General features: G+C 40.3%; 1 protein-coding gene across 1 annotated transcript in view; it reads right to left on the bottom strand.

Annotated features, from left to right (window-relative positions):
* Positions 1–1,761: 1,761 nt before the first annotated feature.
* skia (v-ski avian sarcoma viral oncogene homolog a) overlaps positions 1,762–10,705 on the bottom strand; it is a 72,443-nt gene continuing 63,499 nt past the window's right edge. Inside the window, exons 3-7 of the mRNA XM_035644652.2 lie at positions 10,101–10,216; positions 9,243–9,541; positions 8,723–9,060; positions 6,767–6,997; positions 1,762–5,558 (exon numbers count right to left, since the gene is read on the bottom strand). Of these exons, the coding sequence (XP_035500545.1) occupies positions 5,370–5,558; positions 6,767–6,997; positions 8,723–9,060; positions 9,243–9,541; positions 10,101–10,216 (1,173 nt within the window). The 3' untranslated portion in view covers positions 1,762–5,369. The remainder of the gene's footprint in view (positions 5,559–6,766; positions 6,998–8,722; positions 9,061–9,242; positions 9,542–10,100; positions 10,217–10,705) is intronic.

The raw sequence follows: 10,705 nt of genomic DNA, 5'->3' as shown, positions 1-10,705 counted from the left end.
ACAGTTTTCAACTACATCCTCATTTTCACACATTGACCATGTACTGTACAGTCATATACTATCATCCCTACTAATCTGACAGTACATATTTAATGTATTTTCATTTTGTTACTGTCTTTCATTTGCTGTTTTCTCTTGGTTCTCTAATGGGGGATTTAATCCTGTGAAATTGACTTGATTTAGTCTCACAGCAGTCATTCAAAGTTTTATTTTTTAAATAAGTCCTGAGCTGTCAGGGCTAAGTTCTTGACTCTAGAAGAATCCACTGCACATACAAATTTGATCTTTTTATTTTTATCTTTATGTATGTGTATTTATGTATTTATGTCAGTAAGTGTCAGGGGATTCCACGTCATCTACATTGTGTGTTTGCATGAGCACTCAAAGAGTCATGCCTCTGATACACAGACTTCATAGAAGCAAACCTGTCACCCCCTCCTCAGTGTTTGATGACTTATTGATCGATGAGTGTCGCTGACAAATGACATCTTCCTGCAACATTGTCGTAACAGTAGAAATTAAAGACAGTTGAATTTTCAGACTTTGTCAAGTCTGAAAAAATAACTTTAAACATAAACCTGGGTTATTTTAGCATGGACTTGGAGTCTATACATGGGTATTTACTGTAGACTTTAGATAAAAATGGGTGTAGTCACTGGGTCAAGATAAAGAAGCCAAGGCTGAAGTGCCTGAAACATGTTCTCTGGAATCACCAGCATGACTCACAGGTTGCAAAAAAAAGTCTGTTCTATAAAATTCTATGAGAAAATGAAAACTTCTCACTTGATTTATAATGTCAATTGATGCATGGTTGTTAGTGAGCGGGCAGTGGACGAGCCGTCAGTCAGACCCGCCCCCAATTCTATGTCTGGTTGCAAAAAACCCCAAAATGGGGTGGTCAAAATGTAATACTCAAGCTTCAAAACGGCAGGTCACAAACCAACGGGTGACGTCACGGAAGGTTGCCACTTTGTATTTACCGAAGGACACTATTTTGTTGCATTATGGGAAGTTGTGTTATTGAGTATTTTTGGAGGTTGACCCATAGTGGCGAATAAAGGTCATGATATCTCAGCCTCTACTGCTTTGATTTTTGACAGTCTTCCTTTAATCTGCCTCTTGCAAGTCCTCTGACTTTATGGAAGTGCAACACTAAAATACTGGAGTGGCTCTTAAAAATTAATTTATATTTCTATAGCATAACCAGCAGTGGAGGGTAATAAGTAGATTGACTCAAGTGCAGCACTGTACTTCGATACAAGTCTGAAGTACTTGTCCCTCAGTGTGTGTTTCATTGTATGGTTCTTTATACCTCTACTTCATTACATTTCAGAGGCATTATTTTAGATTGTGATCCTTATATTATAAGCAGTATATAAATATGTAATAGAATAAGCACATACCAAAAAGTATACATTTTTAGTGTTTGTGAATGAATAGTACAATTAAAACTTCTACCATAAAAACACATTTCATATTATTACAACTTTTTATTAGTCTTTCATTATCTGTTCATCCAGCAATCTCCACCAATGTTTGTCTTCAGCAGGTGAAGGTGTAGTTGTCTTTAAATACATTAACAAACGCTTAGATCTGCTAAGTCCAAGACTTCACTAAGATGAAGAAAAGATTTGATGTTTTAAGGGAAAATGACACTACTGTTTAACGTGAGCAGAAGAGATGACTTCATGAGTGAGATGCATTACTCTGTGTTTTACATTCACCAAAGAGGCAGCAATAATAAGAAACTGGGACAGTGGATCTGGACAAACAACTTTATTTCTGGTAATGCATCTATACACTGTACATTCGGTCACTGTAGTATATAAGCATAGCTATTTTCAAACATAATCTCATAAAGTCCTTTACTTTACAATATAGTCCGTGTCGTGAGAGAAAGGAAAGAGTGTTGTTGGAAAGATGAGGACAACGGTATGAAAAGATGAGGGAAACAAGGGAGATAGATGAACAAGCCAAGCTTTTTTTTCATACTGTATATGTGGAATTAATAACTCGGAGCTTACATTTACCTCTTAGATAAAAATATTTCTAGAATTGTAAGGTTAATATAGTATTAGCAGCACCACAGGGCTAAAAAGATACATGAAGATTAGAGGGAAATCTCTGTGTGTGTGTGTGTGTGTGTGTGTGTGTGTGTGTGTGTGTGTGTGTGTGAGAGAGAGAGAGAAAGAAAGAGAGAGAGAGATAGAGAGAGAGAGAAAGAAAGAGAGAGAGAGAAAAAGAGAGAGAGAGTGTATGTGACCCATACTGTAGGTCTGCTGTCTGATACTGAACATACTGTTAAAAATATATATGAATTGGTGAAAAAACGTTATTCGATATAAAGACTCTACAGTAAACAAAAAGAAAGAAATGGATTAACATTTTTATGTAGGGAATATTCTCTTACGCACTGCATTAACTGTTTGTGAAAATTCTCAGTTAAAACACACAAAAAAAGAACAAGACAGTTATTGTAAGAAAAAAAAAATTTGAAAAAGGAAACACCATGTACATATATTATACAATATAGTAAATGAAAAAAATATTTACATTTGAAAATTCTTATTCAAATCTTCACACTGGCTAGTATTTCTCTATCAATATGGACTGTTATTGCTGCTTTACTGTCCATTTTTTTAGCAAAATGATTCTTCTTTAGAAAAAAAGTTGTGGTTAAACTGCTTTTTTATTTTTGTGTGGGAGCGTGAAGAGCCAATGTTGTTTTTGTCTCCCTTCTTTTTGTAGAAAACCATGAGTAAAGTAAACTACACAGAGGCCTTTGAGTGTAAAAACAACTACAAAATGTACCAATTTAAGTTCTGCCAAAGTCACAGACGCAGTGTCGTTCTCTGAGCAACATCAGTTATGTCGGATAAGAAACGGGCCTTTAACATAATGCCCTCTTTATTATCCTTGACAGGTCCGCCTCGGGACAAGTCAGCAAACTGGGAACAAACAGTTACGTCTTTATGTACAACCAAAAGTAACAATTCACCGACGCAAGTGGCTTTTCAAGATCTTCTATAAAAATTGTTTGAACATGCATATCATTGATTTCAAATGAATCTTTAAAAAACACTCATCCAAGAAAAAAAAGCCATAAGCATCTTACATTTGTTCAATTGTTCTCTGCATTGAAAAATAAAAGAAGTTTGTAAACTGATTGGTTTTAGGAATACTGATAAAAATAGCCACTGAGCGAGGGAGGGTCATTTAATTTGAAAACCTGCAAACAGGAAGTTGATGAGAGGACCCGCCCCAACAGCTTCATCATCAGTTTTCCTACTCTGGAAACCTTTCGCCCACATTCAGGCACTTGAGGTTGTCCAGCACTGCATTTCATTTCTTCTTCTTTTTTTGTGGTCTTTTGTTTTTTGCTAGTGTGAAGTTGTGTTTTGTCCTAAGAACAACAGTTTCTTCTTCCTCTTCTAAATAAGATAAATTGCTTTATGTTGCATAACACAAAAACCCTTAGATGTACAGTATCAAATGCCCAATAACTGACTATATGTATGGCAAACTTTCTCAAAGTTCATGCATAAAGAAAATATGAGTTTTCTATTGAAAAAAAGTGAACATAACAGACAAGCATTAAAATATCTCCACATTTAAAAAACAACATCAACAACCAAAGAAAAATTAGCATTAACACAATGTACATTCTGATTGCATTGTACCCACTGTGTGAAAGCAGAGTCATGGTCTCTGCTCCTGAAGAAAAAGTGATTAGAATCTCTGAACATGTGATTTCTGTTCGGGCTTCTATAAAAATTCACCTTGGTTATTTACAGTAGGCTGCTAATGAATTTTTTTTTTCTTCTGTCAAATTTGTTACAAGTTTTAACTTGGTGGTTAAGCAACAGTTGTGCTTTTATTTTACAATAATGGGAAAATGTCCCCAAACACTTTCGAACAACCCCAGTCTGCGTCACCAAGCAACAGGTAGAGCCTTTTTTTTTCCTTTATTTACAAAACTTTATCTTGACAAAACAGAACAATGTTTTTTTCTATTGAAGATGCATATAATCAACAAAATGCTTACTGGATTTATATGGTAGCAGTCACGATAAAATGATGTTTTCAAAGTAAGATTGAAGACAATAGTGGGAGTACAATGCATTAAAACAGTATTTTTGTTATGACAAAGTGCGATTCATTATTGTAAAGTAAAAAGAAAAAAAAACATATTAATATTTACATACCTTAATTTAATTAAAATGAACATTTTGTGGTTCTTGCTAAGGACACCCCACCCGGTCCGCTATGATCTCAGATGATGATTCTGGTGTCATATGGAGAAAAAACCTGCTGGTTGACATCGCTCTTTTTGAAGCGAAGATAAAAGACGCCAAAATGCTTATGAAACACACATGGCAGCCAGTGTGTGTGTAACCTGTTGGGAGCAACACTGAGATGGAGACTATTGGATATTGTTATTGATCATCCAAAACAAGTGCTCGCTAAAAAAGGTGCCTTCAACACAGCATGTTTTAATTTCCAATATCCGCCCCAGGGTTCGATGCAAAGAGAGAAAAATATTGACCCCCGATCCCTCCCGCCCCGTCCTGCTCTGAGAACTACACAATTGTTTTTATAAAACGACAACAGGAAGGAAAGACAAGTCGCACAGACTTCAAACTCAATGCTTCTCCCCCTCAGTGGGAGATGATGGCTTCCTGAAAAACTGGCAAAACCATGGTGGCGCTGTGGAAAGTTCATCTGCTTGTTTTGTTCATCCTCTGATGTATTTATATCTTTTATGTTTTCAAACTCCATGAGCACAGAGAAACAAAGTAACTGTCTTTCATCTTCTTTTTACATATCGCTATGTAGTCTCTAATATAGCTTATAATGTCTTCAAAGTCATCCTTGTCCTGGCAATGGACGTGGTGGAGACTGTAGGTAGAGTGCGAGCCCTGCCCTCCTGGCTGCACCGCTATGACACCTCTCAACAGCTGTGTAGCTCTAATATAATATGATCATCTTTTAGCATTAATTATCATGGACATGTGTCAAAAAGTCTCACTTAATTTTTTCTTGTCAGTGAAAATACAGGCACAACCACAATTTGTGCTATACACGTGTTTTTCTGTCATTCCTGTGATCCGGTTTCTTTGCGTTCTGTGAGTGTGGAAGGTGCGAGTCAGTGCTTGATTCAGAAACACATGCTTCCAGGTTGCAGAATTGTATTTTGCTGTTCCAGACTCTCTCCAAGGGAAACATTCACTTGTTTTTTCATGAGCATGGATAAGGACACAGGTCTTTTTGTCTTCTCTTTGTCTGTGGTCAGAGGGTGAGGGTGTTTGATTATTGTATTCTGGAGGGCGAGCATGATGGACAGTGGTGGGGTGAGTTTAGCTGCTAGGTTACTTGTCTGCCGGCGTGTCCTTGGGCGTCCCGTCCTTGTCACTGTTGCACTTGGGCCAGAGCTGCTGCTGTAGCTCCTTCACCACCCTCTCCAGGTGCTCCCTGGCCTCCCGCTCCAGCAGCAGGTCGGCTCGGAGCTGCTCGCGGTCGGCCTCTGCATGCTGCAGCTTCATCTGGAGATCCTCGATCTGGTTAACACATGGCAGGAAACAGATGAAATCATCAAACGGTACAGATCTGACTCCAGGAGGTTTGGAGTGGAATGATCCAAACCACTATTCCGAACTCTGACTTAAATAGAATGCTTACGGAACTATATCACACTACACACTACAGAGCACTGTCCTATCAGCTTTCTTCTAAATACCAGAATCTGTGGCCCTGATGTCATGTTTATGTGCATACTTTCCAGTGTTCAAGTTCATTTTCAAAATTTGACTGGAAACAACAAATTAACATGGGTGCATTGCATTCATTTTGATGAGAACGTGTCTTGATGTTGACCTTTCTGAAGACCCAAAATTTGATGCAATTGGAGAGTCTATCACATTCAATTATTATTGATGAAACCCAGTGTTGGTTTTAGATCATTAACCCAAATGCAGTTGTCTGATCAGAATTTTATCCCTTTAACTATTGCCTTAGACCAGACAAAGAACAAAAATAACAAGCTTGAGAACAAAAATCTCCTGCCGATTATCTCGCTGCCCTGGGTTCCTTTTATTCTTTATTTTTGTCAATAGAGTATTAATTCTCTCAGTCAAGAAACAAAGTTTTTAGATGTTATTGTATATTCCAGGACACAGTATTGGAATGTGGTACCAAGATCGTTTTTAGCCAAATGATCTTTGAATCAATCAATGAAAAACACTAGAAGCTTCTGAAAACTCCAAACAACAGGCGTCCAAGGACAACTGCAGTCTCTGCAGGGAGATACACAGGTGCAGTAAGAGAGCATAACCTCCCTCTTGTTTTGTCTAATCTGCATTTCCCATGGTGCCTGAGGGAAGTCGACGTCTCTTCCTGTTTCCTTTCGGTGGGGGACTTACACGTCTGTGGACTTGGAGCTACACCCATTTATTTTTGACTGTGGAAGAGGAAATGTGTTGGGTTTTTTTTCTAGCCTTCTCCTCTGTTGACCTTGAGAGTATTTGAGGGAGTAAAACACTGCAATTACTCTGAGGGTGTTGTCTAGACTTTACACACATCAGACTGTTAGTGTCTGCCTACATGCATGGCCTTGCCTGGCTTCATTTCTACCCATGTGTCATGTTTCTCAATGGTATTGTCAATTTTCATTTAAGTTTCCTTTTATCTATAAATATTTAAAGTGCACAAATTCTTAAGACCTAGCTCAAATCCTTAAATAGGTGCGTCGACATGCACACAAATTTACCTGTGCCGAGTATTTTGCGCGAAGACGTCCGGCCTCACAGCCTTTGTCGCAGACCCTTAGCTGTCGGGCCTGCTCCAGCTCCCGCTTCAGACGGATCCGCGACTCGTTGGCTTCCTTCATCTTCTTCTCGCTCTCGGCCCGCAGACGCTCAATTTCCTTCCTCAGGTTCCGCTTAGCCTCAGTTGCCTCCCGCAGTTTCTCCTTCTTGGCCACCCGCAAGAATTCTAACTCCTGGAATCAAGAGATTGGAGAGGTTTGGGGTTTATATTAAAATCAATTAATCACTTTAAAAATATATATATATATATAGCTCGCCCCATAGTGTTTTTGCAGACGATGTGAATGCCAGTGGATATACAGTAACTGTCACATGGCTGTTTGACTTTGCCTCTGAGCGGATGACACCCAAGAGCAGTGACTTGTTACAGAATGTTGCTGTGTCCGTGTCAGTGTTTACATTGAGGCAAGTCAGGGGTAAGGGCAATGTGTGGGCTGACAGAAGTTAGGTTTCCTTCCTCTGAATCTCTGAAAGTGTGTGTGTGTTTGGTAACACGCCCATAGTCTTCTCATGGGAACCTAGCAGTAGGGACGAACACGTCTGTCATCAAGCTTTGTTAGTTCCCACCAAAAGAGTGAAAAGAAACAATCCCCATCACACCCTTTACTCTGCAGAGGCTTTACATAAGAACTCTTAGAATACCGTCAAGGGTTAGGGTTAGTTCATCTAGAAAGAGAAGGAATTATACCAGTGGCTTCTTTTAAAGGAAGACCACCGTTCATTTAACTATTCTGAACACTGATGGAAAGTGAAAGTGGAATGCTGCAATCGCTTTTCTTTGCCCAGGATGCACTTTGTGCTGCTCTCCCACAAAGACCCTTTGTCCGCATTTTGCTGTTCTCATTCCAAGGCCAATAATAAAAAATAAAAATGGAAGTCTTTTCCCTTTGCAGCAACATCCACTTTCACTTATAATACTTGCCAACTCATGCTAAGCTTTACAGACAGTGATGATGCCTCCATGTCCACTTCTGCAGTGTCTGTCTTGTTTGATTTTAAATAAAGTTGGGGGAGGTCAAAGGACTGTATGAGTTGTCATGGGTAGCGACGGATAGGAAATTCTCAGCCAGCATTCACTAAAGTGAAATCATATACTATGTAAATATAGCATATCAGTGTGAGAATAGAGACACTTGATCACCAGGGTTGTAGATCTGAAAGCAGAAGGCTATACACTGATATTAGGCCGTACAGAGGAAACATGTCTATGAGTCACTGTTTGTATTAATCGCTATGTATGCTGCTATTATTTACCAAACGAATAATCACAACTTCTATGTGGAGTTGCACTGACACATTTGACTGGTTGGTGACACTGAATGACAAAGAGTTTAGTCTAGGTGAAGCAGCTTCTTCCTGTGGTATGAAAACTGGAAATACATTCCACATCCCTTTCAAATTGTCTTTGGTGGAGCTGTCTTCCAAGCCTTCTGGGGCAAATGCCATAAGTTCAAGTCAAGTCGCATGTTACATACTTATCAAGATGCAGCATGCAGAATTTCCCTATCAAACCTGAAGAGTGAATCAATATTGTTTATAATGTATGATGAAAAAGCTGCTGGACCAGTTTTAGTTTGAAAACTCTGGTGGAGCATTGTAGTATGGGTGGGCATAAACGGAGATGTCTGGAAACAATGACTCAGTCAGCCACATTTGCTTCCTGATTGGTTCTTATCAGTCACTACTTGACTACCAGCGGTCGTGTTACTTTTCACCATTGTTGTGTCAGGTTCGTAGCTTTTCGTAGGTTTCTCTAACTAAGCAACAAACTGCAAACTGACAATCTGTTTCCGTTTAAGGCGGCACACACATGCACGATATCAATGTTCTCATTTGACATTAGGAAAAACTCTCTCGATACGTCAACTATTGTTACAGTTGTGTGAATGGAACTCTACCTGCTGGAGGCTGCGTTTGGCCTGCAGGGCCGATCCTAGTTTTTCCTCCTGCTTCACCCTCATCTTAACAATCTCATGCAGAAACTTCTCCTTTGACTCTTTCGAGTCGAGTCCGCTGTCCAGTGCCTGCCTCAGGCTCTCCAGCTCCGACTCCAACCCAAGCTCTGGAGGGGTTACAGGTGTTGTGATGGGTGCAATGGGTGCAGCTGCAGGGGCAGTGCCCTCGGCCGACGTGACAGTGCAGATGGGCCCTTGAGTGCATGGCGAGCTCAAGTCCTTGGCTGAGCTGCTGGATGAGGTGAAAGATGGTGACGACAGGGAGGAGAGGGATGAAGTGACTGTTGGGAAAGACCAGAGACAAGAGAGAGATGATTAGATTTGAGGAAAAGCTGCCCTATTTCCAGAACTTTACAAAACTCAGTTGATCTTGTCAAATAAGGACTATGTATAGCTAGCCAGTTGAGTCTTGTAACAAATGGTATTTACATGTCTAGTAGATGGTATCGAGTTCTTTACTCACACTCGTCACGGCTTTCCACTTCGATCTCCACCTCAGAGTCTTTGTCCTCCTGAGGCGCCAGTGGCTTGCTGGCAGTGAAGGGCGGAGGGCAGGGGGCCTCTGTTGCCGGTGGCAGGAGCTCCTCTGTGGCTTTTCTCTTCCGGGGCCTCGGGTTGGCTCCTTCACCTGGGGGTTCACCTCCACTTGGGTGGGAGGTGCTGGGTACTGATAGGGACATGGGACCCACCTTCCCCAGGGGCAGTGGTGTGAGGGCGACATTGGGAGCCACGCCGTTCTCCAGACTCTTGTAGTTGTAGAAGCTAAGAGGAAACCAGACAATTTAATTGTGTTTATCACAATGTTTACATGCAACAATCCAAATCATGATTACTTCATTAACCAGAGCTGAACCATGCATGCAAGTAATCACAATCAGAACCACAATGCAGCATCCAATGTGGACCACGTATGCCAACCAGGGTATAGAAATATTTGAATAAAGTAGCTGTTTCCTCCCACTTCATGAGAAACTGGTCCAGATCAACTGCGATATGGCGCAGTGTACACTGGCAGCACCATAACAAGCGTGTGCCCACATTATGAGTATCTGTCAAATGTGTTTGAATAGTGGAGTGTGGGAGGCTGTGGTGGAGTCAGATTTGACCTCGGTGAAACCAGCCCACCCAGACAAGTGAGGGAGTCTGCTGGAAGCTCATCAGATCCTGCTCAATAAACGGTGACCAATCGTACGGAGCAAAAGCTTCTGTTAGCGTACGGATAATTCACAGTTTCTAATTGATTTCTTTTCAAGTTGAAGTTGAGTGCTTTCTGGTGAGAGTGTCTGTTGTTTTGGATCTGGTTGTTCTGTGATGTCCTCACCTGTCTCTCAGCAGGGCCAGGGGGTGACTGGAGGGCTCCTTATCACCAGCAGAAATGTGCGGGGACCAGGGCCTGAAAGCTGATGGCCTCTGCCTGGGCTGAATGCAGTTAAGCCCCTGAACAAGACAGAGATAGTTTTTAATTATAAACAAACAAAACAAGTTATAAAAAAATAAAACTATCCAGAAAGCTCACTGACAGTTGTTCCATTTCTGTATACAGTTAAGGCTTGATATCGTTGTGCATTTTTTGGATACTAATGGATGATTCCTGAGTTTGTATACTACTACTACTACTACTACACTACTATTTAACCTGTACATGTACTTGAAATGTAAATTAATTTCACCTTCGAACCCAAGCAACAATTTTCAAATCTTTAATGTCATCAAAAAGCAAGCATCTGTTCAAGAACAGAATATAATCCAGTCCTAAATCGGTGTCAGTCAGGGGACTATCCAAGAGTCAATGCTAACAGTCATTGCCTGATCTTTTCCAATTTTTTTGCTATGGACACATTTTGGGTAAGAAGTACAGAGGTTTGATATACAGCCCTAATGCAGGGTTAGACTAGATCTTTTCAATATTATTATTGTTTTTCTTTT

The sequence above is a fragment of the Scophthalmus maximus genome, chromosome 3 (genome assembly GCF_022379125.1).
Source record: "Scophthalmus maximus strain ysfricsl-2021 chromosome 3, ASM2237912v1, whole genome shotgun sequence".
Taxonomy (NCBI): domain Eukaryota; kingdom Metazoa; phylum Chordata; class Actinopteri; order Pleuronectiformes; family Scophthalmidae; genus Scophthalmus; species Scophthalmus maximus.
Note: the sequence above shows the minus strand (reverse complement) of the source record. Positions and strands in the feature narration are given on the sequence as shown.